The sequence below is a fragment of the Poromitra crassiceps genome (genome assembly GCF_964638095.1).
Source record: "Poromitra crassiceps genome assembly, chromosome: 4".
NCBI lineage: Eukaryota > Metazoa > Chordata > Actinopteri > Beryciformes > Melamphaidae > Poromitra > Poromitra crassiceps.
In genome coordinates this window covers 478,514-502,840 of record NC_139626.1, presented here as the reverse complement: position 1 = coordinate 502,840, position 24,327 = coordinate 478,514, and the positions used below count along the sequence as shown (strand labels likewise).

Here is a 24,327-nt window from a genome sequence, read left to right as displayed (position 1 = left end):
ATCGATAAAAATTCCACATGATCGAATCAATTCCTTAACGATCAATTATCGATTTTCGATTATTGATGAACATCCCTACTTGTCAGGTTCACTCAGGAGTTCACTTGACATGACGTCCGCTAATGTAACTGGATGTAACACACGACACGCCCCTCTTTCAGAGTTCCCCTGACAGCCGGCAGTAGGCGGATAGGGGGAGGCATTTGGTTGAAAGGCAGATATCACCAATGGATGAGGGTTCTGGTTCTGACAGCGTCTCTGACAGCACCATGCCATTTGTGTGCTCACTGTTCGCCTCATCTTCATATGTAGTCTGGAGACAGACCGGTGGAGGAAGCAAAACGCGTCTCTGGGTCTTTTTGGGTGTCTGTCTCATCCTATCTCATCTGTCTGCCTGCCTGTCTGTGTGTGTGTCTGTCCACCTATTTATTTTATTTTATTTGAGGTTTATTTCGAAAGGACAGATCCAGAATACATAGACTGATGAGCAAATAACAGCGAACAAATGTCCAAAGGCAAAAGAACAGTTATCCGATGCTTGTATAATGCTTATAGAGACAGTCCGCATGTCTGGGAACGCCCATACAGGCTCTAGGAACGCCCACAATAGACGCTGGGTTAGCCTGGGGGCGGGGTCAGGGTGGGGTAAATTCCCCCGTTCTATCCATTCAGCAAAGTTAGAATTTAGCTGATAGCCCAGCCCAGGCAGACACAATCAGGGATTTAACCACCGCAGTAAACGCACATCTGAGCAGACGTCTTGTGTTCTGCTCTAGAACCCCCAAACCTGTAGTTTAGAGCCGCAGCACCGTCTTTTGGTGAGTCAGCCCATGAGATATATGGGCGGTTTTACCCCACTCGTGCGCCAGCCGTTTAACATTTTGTGGGCGTTCCCAGACATGCGGACTGTCTCTTATAGCAGCTGCTAGTTTGCAGCACCTGTCCCCTCGGTCATCTAGCGTGAAAATAAAATGTGAAAACGGCAAGGTACAATAACACAAGGGAGGTTAAAAGGCAAACTTGAGAAAATAAAACCTGGGTATCAGAAAATACCATAAGATAAGAATATATATGCGTAGACACCCATACGCACATGCACACAAACACATGCAGGTACGCACACACACACACACAGACCCATACATAGAGGTAAACGACGTGAGTGAGTACACGTTTGTTGCTGAATTCGCCAGGATTTGGTGAGCCTGTAACAGATTTCAGGTGATCAAGTAGCAAGTTCTTTCACAGAGATGGCTATTTGCCTTTTATCTACCTGTCGAAACGTGGTCCGTCTGTCGCAGCTGGCTCTGTCTTTTCAGTTGTCTGTCTGCATCACCTGTGTGTTTAGCTGTGTGTGTGTGTGTGTGTGTGTGTGTTCCAGGGAGTGTCAAGGAGAAGCCCATGAGCCCTGTGACTGTGACACCTGGAAGATGTGGCTCCAGAAAGTCACTGAGATGAGACCTGAGGAATGTGAGTAATGGATGTGGCTTGTCTAGCTGTTGATCAGAAACTCCGCCCCATCAGAAACTCCGCCCCCCGCCAGCTGGTATGGCTCCTTAAAGGGATAGTTTGGTTTGTTTGAAGTGGGGTCCTATCAGCTAGTGAGATACACTAACTTAATTAGGTACAGTGGTCTTGAAGCGAGGCGCAGCGTCTAACGAGATCCGGCAACCAGAGCAGCAGCCTCACCAGTTTTTTCTCTCTCAGTACTGGGGGTCAACAACTAAAACGTAATTTAGCCACCTCAAACAACGCCCAGTCGCCCACCTAAACAAATCGATATCTGTGTACATGTACGCTCTATTTTGAGAATTTTCCGCGCTTTACTTTTCCGCCAATCAGTCATTTCATTCGGCACTGCTTTTTCTCCCAAACGTATCACTACCGTATTCCTCTGCTAAAAGCCTGCACAGAGCCACAGCACTGGATTACTCCGCAGTTATTTGGGGGTATTTTATTTCTCTCCGTTTGTTAGTGAAGACACAACAAATAGAATACACGAACGAAAATATGAGTGATTTTGATAGCGAGAATGATATGCCATTCACCTTGGTGACAAGAGGATACAATTATGAACCAGAGAGAATATGAAGAGGAACTTTTGCAGAGAGTGAACAGGCAGAAAGAGAGAACATGCGCCTGCTGCCTAAATGCCTGGGTGCCCTGGCTGCAGACCTTTTTCACCATTCCCAGGATAAATTGTGGAAAACGTCCCAGACCAGAGAGGCCAAGTGACTTGTTGTCTCTAAAGTAAGTCAGTGTTTTATCTCTCTTCTAAGCCTTCCTGTTTTGTAAACCGCGGCTCTGTGCTCTGTGCTGGCTTTTAGCGGAGGAATACGGTAGTTGTACGGTTGGGAGAAAAAGCAGTGCCGAATGAAACTGCTGTTTTGCGGAAAAGTAAAGCGCTGAAAATTGTCAAAATAGAGCGTGCATGTACACAGATATCGATTTGTTTAGGTGGGCGTTGTTTTAGGTGTTTTAGGTGGCTAAATTACGTTTTAGTTGTTGACCCCCCGTACTTACAGAGAAAAGGCTGGTTTGGCAGTGGTTTGGCTGCTGCGCTGAGTGCGCGGTCTCGTTCCACAATGCGCCCAGCCTCCAGAACACTGTACCTAATTAAGTTAGTGTATCGAACTAGCTGATAGGACCCCACTTCAAACAAACCAAACTATCCCTTTAAGGCGCTTGATGCGACTGTTCGTGTGGATGCAGGCATACAAACATTTGTAAACATTGTTGTTTTTCACACTATATCCTGATTTTGGATAGATAGATAGCAGGTTCAAAAGCGGCAAGTGGTTCCATTAAAGTAACTCATTGCCTTTGCCAGTCATATCATTAAGACAGTCATGCAGTCATATTAAGCTATCTGGAGGCAACTTGTTCATGATTTTTTGGGCTGCGTATAAAGTGATTGATTTGAGGCTAAATTGCCTGGCACTCTTAACAGTCAGTCCGTAATTACAGACAGTTTAGCGGCTGAGCCAATTAAAATCCAGCACGTTGATAATAAATGATTCATTTAAATTAACACACACATGTTGATATTATGCAATGTTTAGAAGCAGTAATTGGACTGCGGGCAATCTAATGTATGATTGGAGATGGCCCCCAATTCGGTCCAAAGTGCCACGTTGATATGACAGAGATAAAAGCAATTATTTTGTTTTGGAACCATCCTCCCCTTCGATTTCCCCAGATTCTGTTTTATCTTGGCATTTCAAAGGGCACATCAGAGGTGCTTTGATAATAGCCAAGCAGGGGCGCGGTCAGGGATTTTGGGCCCCATGAAAGGATACCATACCGGGCCCACCGATGGCGGAAACCTTTTGGCATTTGAAGCCCGATTTGGAGGAATATCTCATTTTAAATTAATATTCAGATTAGACTATTTTAATGTCATTATTTGCCCTTTCTCACTCACCTCCATATCATCTCTGCCAACTCTCCTTGCCCTGTTGAATAATCTCTGTCTCTCTCTCCCTCTTTGCTCTGAATACCCCAGAGTGAACAAAGAAATACTATCAGTAAACTAATGACTTAGAAAGAATATTGATACACATATGGAGTCCAACAGGAGTCTGTTATTATAGACTGTTGTAGGCCAGGGACAACTGATTTAGTATGAATGGCTTGCAAAAAAAAAAAAAATCCCTCCATTGATTAAATATTGGTTAGAAGAGGAGCAAAATGTAAACACTCAGAAATGTCTGTTAAGTAACAGCCTATTTCACTATGGACTAACAGCTTAATTTCCAGTAGGATATACAAAAGTTGAATAACATTCACTAGGACAGTTCTATGGTTAGGACAAGACAAGAGTATCACTATAAACTCTCAGACCCTGTAAGTCCACTGAGTAGGAAATGATTATGTAGGACTAGTATAGTATAGCCATCACAGGAAAAAATTACTTGAGATTTGGACAATATCACAGCATCATATTCGATTTAACATACATTATCTTTAATATCACAATCAAATTCATTCATATCCATAATGTTGATTACTCTTATGGAGCACAGGACATTTTTGGAGAGTAGATGGAGAACAGAGATGTCATGTCAGATCCAAAGAGATTGCAAACTGGTTTGTAACTAATTGAATTACTACTTATTTTTCGTTTTCAGGCTTTCATATATTTCTGCTTACTTGTAAAGTGGAAAGCCCTCCTTCTTATAAACAGAATAAGGTATAGCACTCCATGGTTTTGTAGAAATGTGATTATCTAAACAGCTGTTCTAATCATTCTGATTGTGACAACTTTGACCATTTCATTTGTTTAATTGGCTCTCTTGCCTTATTTAGACATGATGATGCTGCCATGATCTCACTCACTACGCATTTCTGATAGAAGCCGGCAGTTCTGCGTGGTTTGGGGGCGGACTTGAGGCAGGACTGAACCATTTCATGAAAATCGAAGGGGGAGGAGGGTGGATGATTTTTTTTTTTTTGCCAAAATACAATAAAAATAAAAATAAACCATTCGTTTTATTAGTAGGAATAAAATATTATATTAATGACGATAGGTTAATAATTTAATACTGCAAAAAATTCTTCAGTTTTTCCACGGTTTCAATACTGCGCCACTGCAACCAAGTACTGTGTGTACAGTGTGTTTGCATCTGTTGGCTGTTGGTGCATGAGCATCTTGGGAGGTGTTAGCAAAAGATAGACGCAATCCACATTAGTCCCACTCAATGCAGTGGTCTGTTTAAGAGCTGTGGTTATTCCACCTCATTATGCCTTTATTGATTGTGTTTGCCTGCCCTCCTCCCTGTGAAGTGGCTGGTGTGAGCGAGGCCTACGAGGACGCGGCTAACTGCTTGTGGATGCTCACCAACTCCAAGGCCTGTGCCAACTGCAAGTCCCCCATACAGAAGAACGAGGGCTGCAACCATATGCAGTGTGCTAAGGTAAGGCAGACCAGAGGTTTCACACACTTTCTGTTGCTAATGCAATCTGAAGACTGTCTCGTCCTCGGGAGGTCATTGTCTTACCTATATAAAATTTCAAAACATCTGCACCGTGCTGTAAAGGTGCGTTCACACCGACCTATTAAAGTTTTTCGCTGGCGTCAAGTTTACATACAAAGTCAATGCAAACGAGCGATTGAGCGTATATTCGCCTGGGAGAAAAATCGCTGGGCGTCCGAGCGGCAGAGACAGAGCGATAGGGAGAAAATTCGCTCGTCGCTCGAGATAAAATATCCCAACTCGAGCGAAAATACGCTGGCATCAGTCGCTCGCTGTTCAACGCTGATTGGCTGCCGTGTGAGAGCGAGTCAAGGATCACACTGGCTTGGAACAAACCGCTGGTTTATTGTGTGGCAACAAACCACATTGACAGCCTGACAGCTGACATGAAGTGAAGTCTGTCCTACCGGTATGGAGCTCGCATTAGGAGCACGCTGATAGGCTTTAGCTTGTAAACAATGACGGTGGCTCGTAGTGGACAAATATCATGACATTGCGTAACGTTATAGCCCCCACATGTCCGTCATTTCGTGTGCCTGTTGATGAGCGATTTAAACAGAGCGACAGAGCGATTCCAAAGGGTTGACTTGAGCGACAGAGCGAAAAATAAATATCTCCGTGTGAACGCACCTTAACACATTGACTGCCAGCCGTTTTTTTTTGCTGTAGGTAGCTTCTGCCAAGCCGTTTTTTGAGGATTCTGGCTCATTTTACAAGAGCCGAGGATTCGTTTCAGCTTGGACTTTGTGAACATACAATATCTCAAAAGTACTAATAGAATGTGTACTTTCTCTGTCTAAAAGAGTTAGTTTGTAGAGTTAGTAGTTATGTAAGCATTAGCAGTTGAATACAGCATGGTTTTAGCGTCAGAAAAAATATTCAGAGATAAACGGCTTTTTGTGAAATTCGATAGAACTGTCACTTTAACCATTCATTTTTGGCATCAGTAAGACCTAAACAATAGTTTTGAACAGTAATTTCCTCCATAACAGCAGTAAACTTCCCTCTGCTCAACTCCTCCCTCCTGTGGGCGTTCTTTTTGGCTGCAGCGCCATGTCACAAGCACTTTCCTACCTTTGCAAATGCACTTTCTCATACTCTCGACCTCTCAAATAAATTTCTGAATAGAAATTAAATTACTCTAAATTAGAGCGAAAAAGAAACAAAAAAGAATGGGTTGAAAATCCCATTCTAAAAGCCTTTTATGGCTGTTTCCAATTTGGTGCTATTTTGCAAGGCAAAATCGCCTGCTGCACCACAAGCTTGTCACCGGTCTCACTGCCCCGCTGCCGCTGTGCGGCTGTGCCTGGCTGTGCCTGTCTGCGTGGCCGCTCCCCGAGGAAGCCCGGCTGGACTCGCCCGCCTCCCGGAGTCCTGGCCGAGAGCTCCGATGAAGCCCCTGCGACTCTGGTCATATTTACGCTGCGTGCCTCAAAGTGTGCTCCATCCGCAATCCACGATGCAAGTTTGCAATCCCGCACCGCCAGCAATCAACGCGAAAACGAAAGCGCCTCCGCCAATCCATTTTCATGAGAAGGGAAATGGATCACACTGCTTTTTGCTTGCCTTCCTACTTCCTTGTCGCCACTTAGTGGGTCGGTGGAATGGGTTGTACACGTTGTACACGTCCAATACTTATATAAGATATGTAAAAGGGTTAGATGCACAACCCCCCGTTAAAAAAAAAAAATCGATGCCAAAAACGTGTTTACACGTTGTTGGCAGTCAACAGCTGGATTCTGAAAACGTGTTTACACGTTGTTGGCAGTGAATGTGTTAAGTGTAATTTTGCTATGTGTAAACCATACCATTCTTTTCCTGCTCTCCCCAACATTTCAATAAACCTTTATGGCATATTATTACAATACAACAATACTGGTGTTAATGACCACATTTAAACATGTCTTTCTTTTAACTATTCCATAAATAAATAAGTATGATCTAATATGATCTAATGGCCAATTATGAACCAAACTAGGCACCACAATTACAACAAGTACAGATCCTGTACAGTTACACGGCACATGTTTAAACCATTTGAATGAAAGGTAATTCAATGTTTGTTAGTGTGTCCCCATTCACTGCTGGTTCAAATGGTAGCAAGTCCAGACCTGCTCTGTTGCCCCTGGTGGTTGAAATCTGAAGTGTTCCTGAATGGCTGGGGAGGAAAAGAGGGACAGACTGTAGCTACCCCTGGTTATTAATGAGTCCACGATTCATACTGATGTCCACATGTAACATTTGTTCTTTAATTGAGGTTTGATGATGTCATGAACATTGCTCAATCATGTGTGGTAACACCGTGAAAACTAAAAGACAAACAAAAACAGTTTCAACACAATGCTAGTTTCAAGCACGAAGCCTAACAATAAACATTACTCTGTGTTTCTTGTTTCCACCTTTCCTTATAAACCCAACCAGGTATAAACACAAAGCTCATACAATAACAAACAATTATTCTGTAAGGTAACTAGTGAAATATTACCGTGTTCGCCTGGTAACCAGCAGTAGAATCTCATTAAATTGACGGGACATAAAACACGCTGTTTGATCCGCCATTTCTCTCGTTTTTCTGATCTCCGTTTTAACTTCCGGGTTATGAGGTCACGTTACTGTCATTAAACTTGTTTATCAAAGAAAATAACAAAAACAACATACTAAAGAGCTTAACTCTCAAGTACCAGCAATTCTAGTAAACAAGGACGTATTATAGGTGCATAAAATATACTACTTGACGATTCCAAGAAAATCGCGGAAGTTGACTTCCGGTGTTGTCATGGCAACATGTAAACACTGGTCACATTGACAGCAGCTACAGTACACTTCCTTACGTGGAAAACAATGAGACAGACTGTTCAAATACATTATTTTACCCTCTGTTATGCTGTAGTATATGATTTTACAAGCAAGAGTGTACCAGCAACAGTTTACTGTAAAGATTCACGTTAGTTTAAATAAAATGGACGTAGGTTCATTCTATAAATTTCACCAGCAGGAGGCGACAAATCAGCGTCAGCTACACAGACCGACAGACCGACCGACCGACCGACAGACAAAGCCTCCTGTAGGCCGATCCCCTGGGTCTGGCAAAGAAATTGGGTGGGGGGGGGGGTAGGTCGACCCCCCCTCCCAACCCGGGAGGGGGCCACCGAGACCGGGACCAACCTCTCTGCATGATAGAGCGGAAAAAAAAAGTAATTTTTTTTTTTTTTGGGGGGGTAGACCCCCCTCCCAACCCGGGAGGGGGCCTACCTCTGCGCCATGACGGGAGCACCACACGAAAAATGGAAAAAAGCTCCATAAAAGGAGGCTCTCATCCCGCTCAATCTATCCGCCAATAGTGCATCCCAGCCTGGATGACTCTTGCACGGTCCCCCTGTGTACCTCTAGGGAGGAAAAGAGCGACCGACCGACCGACAAAGCCTTCTGTAGGCCGACCCCATGGGTCTGGCAATGAAGTGCTGTCACACAGAATATCTGTCTGTGTCAGACTTGAATAGAGCCTGCAGCACATTAAGAGTTGAGAGCACGGACAGCCTCGGGGTAGGTGCTGTTACAAAACCTAGCTGTTCTGCTTTTGATACTTCTCAACCTTTTAAAAGAAGGAAGAAAATTAAAAAGATAATTGGCAGGGTGAGAAGGGTCCCTGAGAATATTTTGTCCCTTTTTCTTGAGTCTGTTGGAGTAGATCTCAGTAAGGGACGGGATCTCCTGTCCTATGATTTGATGATACCTGTGTGGGAAGAAAAGTGTATAAGCTTTCATTTTGATTAGGGCTGGGTATCGCCACTGACTTCCCGATACGATTCCGATACACAAGGTCCCAAGTCGATACGATTCCCGATACGATACGATTCGATATCGATATTTTAGTTACAATACCAGTTTTGCTTTGATAATGGAAGAGATTCTCAAAGAACTAATGCTGTAAATTGTACAAGGAACCCTCTAACCTGGTGCATTATTACAAAATATTAATATTTACATTAAGAATTGACCATAAAGCAAGCAGTTACATCATGTAATTCTTTTTTATTTAAACATGTCTTCTGTCTCTTTCTTTACAGTCTTCTGTGAGAAGCCAAACAAATTTAGATTTCCACTATACAACAGAATCATTGAACAGCAGCATGTTGTAAACAGTGTTTCATAAAGTATAAATGCTTTGTAAATAAAATAAAATACAGCTCATGAACATTTCCAGTTCACAAACATTATAGTGCAAACAGATTTGAGGTCTGTACATCTGGCTCATGGTGCATGCACAATGCACATGTAGCCTACAGTATTTATGTTTTTGTTTCAACTACAAAAATAAATAAACGTCAACTTGAAAATATGTTTTAACTACCACACACAGCCTTCTTTTTTTTTGTAAAATATCGATACTGGGATTTATGTATCGATACTTGTTCCTTCACATGAATATCGATTCAATATCGATATATCGATTTTTTTTTAACCCAGCCCTAATTTTGATGTAAAAAAGCTAAATGAGAGTGTGTGATACATTGAGTCGTGTCACTGGAGGGCAGGCCAGGCTCGTAACACAGCGTTGTGTGTAGGCTACTTTTGTCTCCATGACAGCCGCACTGCCGTCCTGGTTAAGGAGGCCAGATAACCGATGAGTTTGTGAGGACCAGAGGAGCGTTCACAAACTGAAATGCCGTGCAGGGGCGCAGCCTCTTGACCCGTTATTACCTGCCAAGAAAATGACTCTACCCCTGTTGCTTGGAAACACAGGACTCACTGTTGCCAAGGGACATGTCTTTGTCTTTTCGGTACGGCTGTGAATCTTCACTGGCCTCACGATTCGATTCCATTACGATTCAGAGGGCTACGATTCGATTCGATTACGATTATCGATGCATCGGTGTTGTGTTGACGGCACGGGGAGACAAATCACTTCATGTGGATTGAGAGTGCTTAGTGTTCTGTTGTTCTACAATGCGGCCATGGGAGGGCGCCGATCCAACAACGCCATCTTGAGTGCCCTTCTAAGTGTCAGCAGGCTATGAAGAAGACAGCCGGCCATGTCCCCTGTTAAACCTTGTCGGTTATAATGGATGCGAAGAGGTTTGACACCGAGATAAGTAGGTTTGGAGTTCTGGGTCCCGGTTGAAGGGACTCTTAAAGATATCCTTCTCTCTCTCTATCATTTTTATCACCCTTGTTCGCTTCCCTTCCCGAGTATAACGTCACAAGTATTCAGAGCCTCTCTTCATATATCTTCAGAGTAGTAAACGGGGCTAAATGCAACAATTTCTCAACAGTAGGACTTGCTAATAATCTTTTTGCTGCTTGAGTGAAAATACAGTTCCATTTCACATCTCCTTGCAAACCGTGTTAACGTGCACCTTCCCATATAAAGCTGTCCAGCTGCCAACCACTGCGAGTCTTTTCGATATGACGGAGGTTGAAGAAAATGTCCTCAATAGATTCCTTTATTTTTATGTTTGCACATACAAGGAAATTGACTCGGTGTGGTTGGTGCACAAGTTACATATCGTCGCTGTTGTTCCAGGACCTCGAATGTGCCTTTTTTCACTTTTTAATTTTTTGTCATGAATCAATGCCATTGGTCACCCTTCACGTCTCTGTGTGGTTTTTAACAAATGCAACCAATGGAAAAGCATTCAAACAAGCTTGTGAGTAAATCTCGTAACGCCATTCGCCCTCAATCTGTCAGTCAAACCTCGAAATTCGTCCCCTACCTCCGTCTGTACCCCCCCACGCAGGACAGTAAACCCGGAAAAGTCACACGGCAGATGCGCTGTGTATTTCTCATATCGTTTTGACTAATCCTGGCTTCCTCTGATGTTAATATATAATCAAATGTTTTCCAGTTATTCCTAGGCTGCAAACTTGTTTTAACATGCAAATCGGAGTGTTTTCTGACGAGAATAAAGTAACGTTAACGCTACGTTATGTCAGACTATTTCTCACCCCATGCGAAAGCCCCTGCCTCGGACATGAGAGGCGAGGGGCGCTGCTGTTGCTCCTGCGCGCGCCCCCGCGGCCTGGAGCTTGGGGGCTCGTGCATGAGTATGCGACTCTCTCCCGCTTGACTGGCCGCGAGAAAGTGCTTCCAAGTCGGACTGATAATATAAACAACATCATTTGAGCTTATCCAGGTAAGATATTAATAAAGTAATGACACATTCAGCGGGAAACTAACTATAATTAAGACATGTGCCAACTTTGACAACGTTTGGTTCAGTATTTTAAGAGCAAACAGGTTTTTTTTACTTCCTGAAAAGTTTCTGTTTTGGAAATTCGAGGTCCTGGAACGACAGCGACGATATGTACATAGGACACGATAAATTAGAAGAAATATACAAGATATAAAAAACATTCAACGATATTAACAGATATAAAGAGATAAACAGTATGAAAAGCCAAGTGAGGTAATCTAAAAATGAGCAATTCAACAAAATATGTACAAGGTGCATTAGAAGTAGCAGCAGTAATAAGCTTTGTATTGCACATGAATTGCAGATATTGACAGAACAGCATAGCATTCTAGTGAAGTAAAGACAGACGAAGACCACAGATGCAGCAATCTGGTGTCAGTCTGGTATCTGCTTGGAGGTCCGCCATGACAGATCTGGCGACTTTTGATCCCATTTTTATCCCCCGTTAGTGCTACTTTTAATTTATTTATCCTGGTTGCTGCTCCACCCTCTGTCGATCTGGGGAGAGTCGAAACTGGCTCCATGCTTCCTCCGAGACATGGGCAGTTAGCCAGCTGCTTCTTTTCACCTGACAGAGGAAGCTTCACCGGTAGGACATAGCACGTGGGAGGATCACGCTATTCCAATGAGTTCCCCTCCCTCCGAACAGGCGCCCTTCACGACCAGAGAAGGCACCACATCAGCAACCAGGATATTGCATGTTTTGGTGAAGGGGGTTCCTATATGAAGGAAACCCCCGGGAGGCACGGGGAGAACATGCAAACTCCACACAGAAAGGCCCTTTTGACGACCCCACCCGGGCGGTGGGCACTCGAGGACATGCGGACGGGCATGCATTCCTTCAGCGTTCACAGCGTCCCAGGTGGGAATCGAACCCAGGACCTTCGAGCTGTGAGACGACAGCGCTTACCACTGTACCACCGTGCCCCCCCCCCCCCCACTCCCCCACTCATGCTATTTTAAAAATGTAAACGCATTGGGCTTTGGTGAGCCAGTGGGTTAATAGGCTGAGCTAACCCTGTTTGAAATGTGCAGTTTGTGACAGCTGAGCCATGATTAGGGCTGCACAATTAATCGTATTTTCATCGTCATCACAATATGAACATGCACAATAAACACATCGCAAAGATTGCCTGAAACGCAATGAATAACAAAAGTTGTTTTATTTACATGCGTCATGCATTCCCACTCAGCATCTGATCATTTTGTCTTGTGTTGTAAATCCAGCATACACCTTTCCCTTGCAACAGTGCGCTCCGCCCCTCTGCCAAAACCCAAACACGCTGTGTGTAGTTTCAGCTAGAGTCAGTGTGTATTTCATTTCTTTATTCAGTGGGTATAGGCTATGTTTGGGGTCTATGTTAGCATTATTAAAGCAGAAAGATATAGGAACTGTATAGCTAATATGCATACTTTAATATTTGTTTATTTATCGCAAGTCGTATCGTCATCGCTATATTGAACAATGTTATCGCACATCGGAGATTTTCCTCATATCGTGCAGGCCTAGCCATGATAACGTAATGAAAATGTAATGTATTTCCATCCTCTCTCTGCAGTGCAAGTACGACTTCTGCTGGATCTGTCTGGAGGAGTGGAAGAAGCACAGCTCATCCACAGGAGGCTACTACCGCTGCACCCGCTATGAAGTCATCCAACAGGTCGAGGAGCAGTCCAAGGACATGACAGGGGAGGTACATACACACACACACACACACACACACACACACACACACCCCTCTCATGCTCAAACACAGAAACATATGGAACTGTGTGCTATGAAGATATACAACTGATATAAGAGCCGGAGTAAGATAGACACAAACACACATAGACACATAGCATATAAGTACTGTTTACGTGTGTGTGTGTGTGTGTGTGTGTGTGTGTGTGTGTGTGTGTGTGTGTGTGTGCACTCACAGCAAAGTGTGTGAGACCAGACAGCCTAAATGAAGAGGGGAACACAAACACACACTGACAAAGAAGCTAGAGTCTAGCAGGGGTGTGAATCACCAGAGGCCCCACGATATGATGATATCACGATACATAAGTCACAATCATCTCCGAATGGTATTGGTCCGTAATCGGCAAGCTGCGCCATCACTGGACAGGAGACCTGTCAATCACCCCCAAAACATCGTCTTTTCTATCGTCTATTTGACTCTAAATGGGCAAGTTACATAAAAGTTCGGCCCCCGTACAGTTGCTATGACTGGTCAAATAGGCTTTATCCACCTTATTTTTGGCGGCCATTTTTGCCTGATCTGCTGATGGGTGCTTCTTCCGGTGTGATCCTCCCAGCCTTGTTGCTGACAGCTTGACACCCGTCTGGGTGAACGGAGCAAATCACTAATCAGGTCCAGCTTGGCAAAAATCTCGTCGATAAATATCCCTTTAAGAGCGCAGTGCATTCATGGGTAATCGCCTGCTGTGGCTAATGTTAGCCGCTAGTTAGTTATGTTACATGGCAGTAAAACGCCACTAAATGACCAAATTGATAGAACTTTTAACCATTTCGAGTAACACTGTTTCCATACGGATCACCAGCGTTAGTTTGTTGTTTATAACGTGGCTATATTCATAACGTTTTCTATCTCGGATGCGTTATTTCGAATCCCACATAGGTTACGCCTCGAATCCCACATAGGTTACGCTAAAACCACCACCGCAAAGCGTGTGGGTTTCAGGACGAAACAGTCTCGACTCTCGAGCCACTATCGTCATCTTTAGAACACAATATTCCTGGAATGCAAGTTTAACTAAACAGTTACATGTCCTCTGCATTCTACATAAAATTAAGATATTACGGGTTGTTTTATTTTGTATGTTAAATACTTATTGGCCAAGTTATGTCCAATTCAGCCAGGGTACAAGGGACTGAGTGTAGGCGGCCATCTTTTCAAATCAAGTAGAATACCATTTAGGAAATGGCAAGCTGCAACAATAAGTCACGTTAAACCGGACCTTGTACGCACAAATATTTTTTTACAGTGGGGCATTCAAAAATAAGGTGGATAGGCTCTCTCAAATCAAGCAATCTGATTGTTTCACAGCTGTGGTATATTTAGCGTATACCACACTGATATACCACAGTTATGAGAAAACTGAAAACTCTAGCTAGCTAGCCTCCTAGCCTCCTAGCCTCGCACCACAATACCCAGAGTGCCTTGCGGTAGTTGTTACTGTCATCTCTTGCTGGTGACATCATCGGTATATGATACTGTCCCGATTGCTCCTCCATCACTTTGCCTAAGCTTCATCATCGCAGCAGGCCCGGTCTTTCGGGCCTCTGCCGGTAAGTGATCGATCCTGTTCTGTCAACCAGCTAGCATTAGCCTTAGCATTAGCTAGCATTAGCCCTATGCTGCAAATACCACCTCCTCTGCTAGCCAGCTAGCATTAGCCCTATGCTGCAAATACCACCTCCTCTGCTAGCCAGCTAGCATTAGCCCTATGCTGCAAATACCACCTCCTCTGCTAGCCAGCTAGCATTAGCCCTATGCTGCAAATACCACCTCCTCTGCTAGCCAGCTAGCATTAGCCCTATGCTGCAAATACCACCTCCTCTGCTAGCCAGCTATGAATGATGTGTATGAACTGTACCGCACCGTTTGTGTTGTGTGTGTGTGTGTGTGTGTGTGTGCTCCCAGGTGCCTCTGTGACCTGTGTGGATCAGGAGGGGCTGACGGCGCTGAGCTGGGCCTGCCTGAAAGGCCAGAAGGGGGCGGTGCAGCTGCTGCTGGAGCGTGGTGCCGACCTGGACCACGCAGACACACGCGGCCGGACGCCTCTGGACTTGGCTGCCCTTAACGGAGACACAGACACAGTGAGTTTTCATTCTGTTGTCGGGCCGGGCGATAATTCAATATTATCCTTTAGAATAATCATTGATGAGTACTGAAAGCGCTTCACATACTGTATGGGGGGAGTCAACTCGTCCGCCACAATCTTTCGTTGGAATCATATTGTGATGATATGAAGATATTTTAATATCGTCGTGACACACATTTCTGCTCTCTAAATTGATGATTATAAGCAGATTTTACTTAAAAACTCTCATAAAATGAAGTAAACGAATGAAATGTAAAAAACACCACATCTAACATTACTCCTCTGGGCGCCTGTTCAGAGGGAGGGGAACTGGTTGGAATAGCATGAACCTCCCACGTGCTATGTCCTACCGGTGAAGCTTCCTCTGTCAGGTGAAAAGAAGCCGCTAGCTAACTGCCCATGTCTCGGAGGAAGCATGGAGCCAGTTTCGGCTCTCCCCAGATCGGCAGAGGGTGGAGTAGCAACCAGGATAAATAAATTAAATTAGCACTAATGGGGGATAAAAATGGGATAAACAAATCGGGAAAAAATTAAACATTACCATTCGGTTAAATGAGATGAACATTCATTTGTTCGAATCAGACATGGTGGCTGAATATATAGATGTATTTATTTATTTATCTTTGGAGCAGGTAGCAGATAAGTATTAAAGGATACATGTAGTACTTGAGAAGAGAATGTTGTCTCAGAGTCAGCTGTCTGGTTGAAACGGTGAGCTCTGTTGCTAGTCTCTTGCTAGTTTCAACGCCAGACCCATGAGAGTTCTTATGCCGATACACTAAGTTACTGCATGCTGCAGATCTCTCTCTGGGTCTGGGACGCTTCCCTGGCCTCAGCCAGCTGGGGTCGGAAGTGAACCATTCACTTGGCCAGTGATTGGCCAGTGGTGGATTCAGTCTTCACCAATCAGTAACGACTTTGCGATCAGCGACGGCATGCGAGGCGCAGCCCATTTTTCGAACCGCTCTCTCATTGGTGCTACGACCTGTCACTCATTCAATTTCACCCCTCCTAGACGTGCCCTCAAACCCCAGCAGTGGCTGTGAAGTGGCACAGACTCACTATGTAGTATGCGGAGCTCAGCGATTCAACGTAATATTTGAGTCTGGGGAGAGACTATTCTCTTGTCCAAATGGGGCTTGTCAAAAATATCTCCCAAAAAGCCAGTTTGTGAAAACGATATGACTTCCAACCGGCGTATTTATATCCATAGAACGAAAAGCGGCAGCAGCGCATCGTTCAGTGGATCGTCACCTAAACTCTACCCGGCTCACGCGCAAATGTTTACAATCTGACCTCTGACTTGACTGTGCAACAAAACGAGCTCACACCACCAATTACACACGTTCACCACACAGCAGTCTGCGGCTGCGGCCGAGAAAAAAACGTGAAAATAGTGTGATTTCCTGATTAGTTAAAGTGCGCGTAATGTAGGAACTGTGTCATGTTGACGCTCAACTCCCCTGTGGAGAACCACAAATGGCTTTTTTGGAGATATTTGTGACAGCTTCCCTCCCATTTGGACTCATTGTTACATGTAGTAATGGCCTAGCAACAGAGCTCGCCTTTTCAAGCAGACCGCTGACTCAGGAGCCAATATCCTCTGTGGGTCCAATTACTCCAGGACCGGTATGTCAGAGACAAATGGTCAAATCGCCCCAAACGTTTGATCCTTTGAAGGAGACTCAGGGATGACAGCAGCATCGGGGGCTGAAAGCTGGTCTGCCACCTGGAGGAGGATGAGCTCACTAAAGTGAGATGCTTAGAGAGAAGGACAGGATGATCACACGTTAATTATAGCAATTAAGGCGAGAAGGAACATAACGCACAGGTGTCTGCTCCGTCTCTGAAAGAAGGAACATAACTCACAGGTGTCTGCTCCGTCTCTGAAAGAAGGAACATAACTCACAGGTGTCTGCTCCGTCTCTGAAAGAAGGAACATAACTCACAGGTGTCTGCTCCGTCTCTGAAAGAAGGAACATAACTCACAGGTGTCTGCTCCGTCTCTGAAAGAAGGAACATAACTCACAGGTGTCTGCTCCGTCTCTGAAAGAAGGAACATAACACACAGGTGTCTGCTCCGTCTCTGAAAGAAGGAACATAACACACAGGTGTCTGCTCCGTCTCTGAAAGAAGGAACATAACACACAGGTGTCTGCTCCGTCTCTGAAAGGGTAGAAGAGCAAGAGAGGCAGGCTTTGTACGCATGTGGAGAGGTGGTCTTCAGTAGATTACTTACAGCTTGTTTGAGGTGCCCTCCTGAGTGTGACGACACCTTGTGGCTTTTCATCCTTATCTATCTATCTATCTATCTATCTATCTATCTATCTATCTATCTATCTCTCTATCTCTCTATCTATCTCTCTATCTATCTATCTGTCTGTCTGTCTGTCTGTCTGTCTCTCTCTCTCTCTCTCTCTCTATCTATCTATCTATCTATCTATCTATCTATCTATCTATCTGTCTGTCTGTCTGTCTGTCTGTCTGTCTGTCTGTCTCTCTCTCTCTCTATCTATCTATCTATCTATCTATCTATCTATCTGTCTATCTGTCTGTCTGTCTGTCTGTCTATCTATCTATCTATCTATCTGTCTGTCTGTCTATCTCTCTATCTCTCTATCTATCTATCTATCTATCTATCTATCTTTCTGTCTGTCTGTCTGTCTGTCTGTCTGTCTGTCTGTCTATCTATCTATCTATATATTATATTGAGTATGTGGGCGATGTCTGTTTCAAGTTCTGTGTTCGGCCACAGCTATGCTGTTTTATGTGCGATCGGGCTGAAACCTTCAGGGTGTGTAAAGGGCACCCGTGCGGGTGACCTGATGGAGCAGGATTTTCTAATTAGGCTAATTAGCTAATGACGCGGCACGCGCGCACACACACACACACACACACACACACACACACACACACACACACACACAGACACAGACACACAAGGAGGCATTGTGACATCACTGATGCAATAACATTTAGTGAGCAACACACAAACCACACTTCTGCACGCGCCAATAGGGTAGGCGAGGGCGAGCTACGGGCGAGGCCGCGCAGTGGCCTAGTCAGCTTATAAGAACTGGAAAAGTGTAAAAGTTTGTAGTGGAAAACAAGTTACCAGAAAACGAATGATTACACCAGAAATCACCATCATCAGCATGTAATAGGCTGAACGTCTCTGTCGCCACATTTTTTATGGAGATCGACCACGGCTTCAGCTACTGCGAGGTCATTGAGTTTCCTCTGAACATAGCAGAACGTACATTGTATAATCAGACAAATGACTGGAATAGATAACCACTTTCCCATTGCTACAGTCTGCATTTAAAAAACGCCAATAGTCTCTAATGTGTTGTTGTATGCGTGGTCAGGTGCATTGCCTAGTGGAACATGGATTGGTGCTGGAGAGGGCTGACAACAACGGTACCAGAGCTCCAGAGCAGGCTAGTGGCTGCCCCGCCGCCCCGCTGGTGAAGAAAGGATCCACCAAGATGGGTAAAAACACTATGTAAACACATGTAAACACTATACTTTTTTGTAAACTAAGTGTGAACTGTCCATTTAAAGAAAAAGGGTAAAAAAGACATCCTACTCCTATGGTCAGGAAAGGGGGGTGGTGCTAGGGCTGGGCTAGGCATATAACCACGAGGCAGTTATGTCTGGTTTTATTTTATTTTTATATTTTTTGGCAGTGATTGGCACAGAGCTTAGTGCTTTTTATTTGGCACTTTTTGCACCTGCAACCTATTAATTCACCTATTTTAACCTCTGTCTACTGTTAGTCTCCATTCTCTAAACACTTCCCATTTCACAGCCACATCTCAAACTCCCTTTATCTCTCTCCCCATGATGCTCTCCTCGGGGTGCTCCTTGATTGACTCAAAGGCTACAGAACGTCTCCACACGATCGATCAGGTACATGATTTATGAGAGGCAGAGAGTGAACGAGACACACAGTGAGCAAGAGAAAAGAAAGATAAATTAATCTGTGCTCTCCCTCAGGTCACGCCACGTGGGCTATGGCTTCCTCCAAACCAGACGTTCTCCTCATCATGCTCCAGAAGCTGATGGAGGAGGGCAACATGTTGTACAAGGTAGGTCAGCGCTGGAGGGATGAAAAACACAATATGTTGTTCAAGTCTATTTTTTGTCTGTATGTGTGTGTAGTTAGTTAGACCAGTGGTCCCCAACCACTGGGCCGCGGACTGGTACCGGGCCGCAACGCATTTGGTACCGGGCCGCGAGCCCATCCAAAAAATAAATAAATAAACATAGGCTATAATATTATAGGCTGTGTGTGGTAGTTGAAACATAGTTTCAAATTGACGTTTATTTATGCTTGTAGTTCAAACAAAAACATAAATACTGTATAGGCTACATACAGTACAACACAAAAGGCTGTTATTTACCCTTTGTCGCCACCTGGTGAGTAAATATATATGTAACTTTACTTTACTTTACTTTATTTCACTTGGCAGACGCTTTTATCCAAAGTGACGTACAACAGAGATAAAACAATACAAGCAATATACAGTATACACAGTACCAGAATAAGTTTATACAGTATGCATATTTACATATAGAGGGGGTAGAACAGGACACATAACACGACAGACAGGACTTGAAGGAAGACTAGACTAAATATACAAAGCTGGTGTGGTAATGGGCTCCACACGACGTGATTACTTAATGTTTAACTAGTGTTCTGTGGGTATGTTAGTTTTTACTATTAAAGGGACAGCTCACCCTAAAATCCAAAATACATATTTTTCCTCTCAAAACTCAACAGCATTGTCTCTTTCCAGAAATCATGACCCGGTTACTCAAGATAATGCACAGACTTTGTTGTGAGCAGTTTCATGTAGGAACTATTTTCTTTTGCAGTCTCATGTAGGAACTAGCTGGCAGCTAGCGGGTGTAGTTCGGTCAAAAGAAAATAGTTCCTCCATGAAACTGCTCATAACGAGGTCCGTGGACTATCTTGAGTAATGGGGTCATGATTTCTGTAAAGAGACATTGCTGTTGAGTTTTTCAAATGTACATGTATTTCTTTGGCACTTTGAGCACCACAAGCCGAGTGCCATCCAGTTCCATTGTATTGGAGAGATGTGTCTGAGCCAGAAACTCTGCGGCCGATATCTCCAAAACTCAGGCTACTAACACAAAACGATATAGATGGATAAATAGCACTAGAGAGGGAATATAATTATGTATTTTGGATTTCAGGGTGAGCTGTTTCTTTAACTAGTGTTCTGTGGGTATGTTAATTTTCAGTATTAAGGACCAGTTGTGGGAATCAGAACGGAAGATGTTGTAGGAAGACCAGGTATCTTCAAAACTGTTCCCCTCTTCCCTGTGTGTTTTTCAGAAGGGCCGTATGAAGGAGGCAGGCCAGCGCTACCAGTACGCCCTGAGGAGGTTCCCTCGCGAGGGCGAGGAACTGAAAGGCCTGAAAGATCTGCGCGTCTCCCTCTATCTCAACCTCTCTCGCTGCCGCAGGAAAACCAATGTAAAAAGCCCACGGCTGCTTCAGTGGTGTCAAACTGCTCATGCAATATTGAACAGCATCAGCGTCTTTTTCAGCTGCAGAAGGGGGACGGGTGGAGGTCATCCCTTATCATCTGTTTGCATCAGGCGTGCGAGTAGTGCAGCGGCAGGTCCACTGTCTACCAACAACACAAGGGCTTGGCCGGGCATCCATACAGGCACAATTGGCCGTGTCTGCGGGTGGGAAGCCGGATTAAAGGGTATATGTCCTGGTCGCTGCACTAGTGCCTCCTCTGGTCAGTCGGGGCACCTGTTTGGGGGGGGGGACTGGAGAGGAATAGTGTGCTCCTCCCACGCGCTACGCCTCGCTGTCAGATGCAAAGAAGCAGGTGGGGACTTCACATGTATCCGAGCCGGAGGAAGTATGTGCTAGTCTACAACTCTCCCCAGATCAGCAGAGGGGGTGGAGCAGCGACCGGGACAGCAGGGGGAATTGGCCAAGTGAAATCCCCCCCCCCCCCCCCCCAAAAAAAAGAAAAAGGTATAGACCATCAACATAGAAAGATAGTATCAGTATCAATATAGCTCGCCCTAAGAAATATCACCACTTTTCCGTATAATATCTAATTTCATTTTTGCCTGCAAGTTACTTTCAAAATGTAATATACTACATATTACTAGTTACTTTCATTTGCTAGTTACTTTACAATATTACTGTCTGTGTAGAGTAACTCGTTACTTATTACACTACTTTTGCATTACTTTCACCAAAATAACTGCAGTAGCAGAATGACATCGCCGCCCCGGAACCACCCCGAAAAAGAATTTAAACCGTGTTCGAGTCAGTGTACTGTAAACCGTCCAAAATTCTAAACGTTATCATTTTCCTTTGTTATTCTCTCTATAGTGGTCATTTGCATAAAAACACACAATTTGAGTAGGAAATTATTGTCTTTTATTTATTTTTTGCTTTGATAAAAAAAAAGAAAAAAAAAGGTAACTCAATTTGTAACTTGTGTTACTTGACAAAGTAACTGGTTGCTGATTATTGAAATCCTATTGGTAATAAGTTATATTACTGAGTTACTGCTAAAAGTAATATATTACATGTAATATGTTACTTTTGTAATGAGTTACCCCCAACACTGACCATCACACCTAAATGCCTAACCCCTAACCTCAACCCAATTCTAAGCTCACCTTCAACCGGCCCTTTGAGGGTGTGTGAGAAAGTGAGGAGCGGCCAAAATGTCCTCATCACTTTCCTCACGTCCTCACTTCCCAGCTCCAAAACCCAAATAGGTTCTCACTAAGATGGCTGTACAAGGACACACACACACACACACACACACACACACACACACACACACACACACACACACACACACACACACACACACACACACACACACACACACACACACACACACACACACACACACACACAGCATTTTTATTGGCAGTGCCTCAGGCTGCTCTGCATGCATGCACTAAAGTTTCTCCAGTTATGACTTCTGCTTCACAAACATTGTCTCTTCTAGTCACTTAAGCACAAAGTTCAGCACACCCTGCATTTCTTCTGTGAACATGCTGTGTCTAATGTGAGGCTAAAGCACATTGTCACTTGTTCCCACCAGGAACATATTGCATTACATTAAAGAGAAGTTTGTTTTCTCTGTCTGAAAACGCAGGACTTTGGCATCTGAGGAGTTTGCAACAAAAGCCCTGAAGCTCAAACCCAGGTCTTATGAAGCGTATTATGCCAGAGCACGGGCCAAGAGGAGCAGCAGGTAAGGCCATGTTAACTGGAGTCTATTAGTACGAAGCATCTAGAAACTGTCAACAATAGACCCTTCTCATGGGGGCCATTTTGTGTCGAAAAGGCAGGGTAAACACTGGGTTTCCAAATTCCAATCATGGAAGTTTGAAAGCCTCATTAGTGTTTTGCTTGCACCTGTGTTTCCTTTTCGACACAAAATGGCCCCCATGAGAAGGGTCTATAGAGCATTATTTTCCTCTGCGGAGGTTGATTCTTGCGAGGGCCAGCAAAGCATATCAGGATGCAAAGTCATCCGTTGCTCCTGCAGGTTAATTATCACGGTGGCCATGTTGTAAACAAAGTCGTTTTTACGCTCCTTTGATCATTTTCTCCGGCCTCCCCAGGCAGTTTGCTGCAGCGCTGGCAGACCTCCACGAAGCAGCGCGACTCTGCCCCTCCAACCGGGAGATCCGCCGCCTCCTGTCGCGGGTAGAGGAGGAGTGCCAGCATCATCTGAAGACCCTTGGCACCAGCACACCACAGGGTTACAACCAGGACCCCCACTCCTCCCACCACCATCAACCCAGCGAGGGGGAGGCGGACGTCTACTCCCAGGGAAGCCTAGAGAGACAAGTCCCTGTGGAGCAGGTCGCTGTAGAGAAGGAGGACGAGGGGGAACAGAGAGAGCTGCAATGTGCCAAAAGCCCGGAGTTTTGGCCTCTGAATCCCTACGCGCCCAAGAGGACTCGCCCTGGAAGTATGGCCTTTGGGGTGGCGGAGCAGGCACCGTGTTTTCCTCCAGACGAGTCCGCGCAGAGCCAACCGTTTGTGGACCTGCCCGAGCCCGGTCCTCCGCCCAGCAGACAGGGCAGCAGGACCCAGCAGCACCACTGCCACTCCCTCCAGTCAGGCAGCAGAGTCGGGGGCAGGCCTCTCTCTCTGTGCGGGCCCTCCAGCCCTCTGCCAGGCAGACACATGTCCACCTCGCTGAGGCCGACCGCGGCGCTGGGCATCGACATCAGCCCCGTGCCTCCGGGCGGGGACCACCCCACTGACCACTATCACCCCATCTCCCCCAACAGCTCCTCCCCCCCGGCCCCTATCCAGCTCTACCAGCCACGCGCCTCCAGTTTCTCTAGGGGCTCTGACAGACTCCCCACCCACACTGTGCCTCTGGATGGCCTGGCTCTCGCTCTGGGGTCCGGTATGGAGGTTCGGAGGGAGGGCGGCGGGGGCACGGCGGGCTCACGGGGGTCCAGCTCCAGCCAGGCCTCCAGTGGGACCCTGTCAGACGGCGGCAGACAGCAGGTGCCGGACGCCCCGTGCGTCGCAAAGAGCAGTGGCAGCTTCAAGACCAAACCCGAGCTCAAACCCCGGCCCTTCATGGGGGTCATGGACAAGGCGGTCCGGGTCCAGGGCCAGCAATCCTCTGGGCTCGGCAGCCGGCAGGGCCAGGGAGGAGGAGGGGTGGAGAGTTTCAATATGTCCGTCATGGAATTCCAAGTGTTGAACAATGAGTTGAAGCGTGCCTCTTACCCGCCGGAGCTGCCCCCTGGTGGTCAGGCCGGCAGCCAGCAGGGCAGGGAGTTCCACCAGCGAGAGGCCAGAGCCGCTGCCTCGTCCCAGCTCCGCTTCCCCGACGGGAGGCATCGACAGGCCAGCCTGACCAGAGACAACCCAGCCCTTCACATGGCTCCCATCAAACCCAAACGCTCCTTTATAGAGTCCAATGTCTGAATAGAGTTGATCAAAGCACAGATACAGGCTTTTTTTTTTTTCAAGAATACAGTATATCCCATATAAGGTAGCAAAGGAGACTGGTTTGAGAATAGCTACCAGAGTCTGTTTTGTAGAGTTTCGCCGCTGCACTGCATTTTACAATCTGGAACCAGTGTTAAACTCAGGCTACTATGCTTTTTGCTTACATGTGTCTTACAGCTACACTCGTATATTTAAGAAAACCTGACAATAGGAAAGTGAAAAATCAGTAGTTATAGTGTCTCAAACTTTGTTTTATTATAGCAAATATAAAACTCCTAGAGGAAGCAATGTGCACGAATATACAAAAGGTCACGGCATTAGT

At 45.2% G+C, this 24,327-nt stretch overlaps 2 protein-coding genes across 2 annotated transcripts in view; both read left to right on the top strand.

Moving 5' to 3' along the window:
- Window positions 1–18,469, top strand: part of LOC310774476 (ankyrin repeat and IBR domain-containing protein 1-like) — a 25,076-nt gene extending 6,607 nt beyond the window's left edge. Inside the window, exons 4-8 of the mRNA XM_083634551.1 lie at window positions 1,382–1,470; window positions 4,786–4,916; window positions 12,730–12,864; window positions 14,821–14,996; window positions 18,370–18,469. Of these exons, the coding sequence (XP_083490677.1) occupies window positions 1,431–1,470; window positions 4,786–4,916; window positions 12,730–12,864; window positions 14,821–14,832 (318 nt within the window). The 5' untranslated portion in view covers window positions 1,382–1,430 and the 3' untranslated portion in view covers window positions 14,833–14,996; window positions 18,370–18,469. The remainder of the gene's footprint in view (window positions 1–1,381; window positions 1,471–4,785; window positions 4,917–12,729; window positions 12,865–14,820; window positions 14,997–18,369) is intronic.
- A 1,900-nt stretch (window positions 18,470–20,369) lies between these two features.
- On the top strand, window positions 20,370–23,981 carry LOC310774955 (protein TANC1-like; the record flags this gene model as incomplete). The annotated part of the gene is made up of 3 exons (XM_083635045.1): window positions 20,370–20,507; window positions 22,177–22,275; window positions 22,649–23,981. Coding segments are annotated over exons 1-3 (1,434 nt in total). The 5' UTR covers window positions 20,370–20,505.
- Window positions 23,982–24,327: the final 346 nt, after the last annotated feature.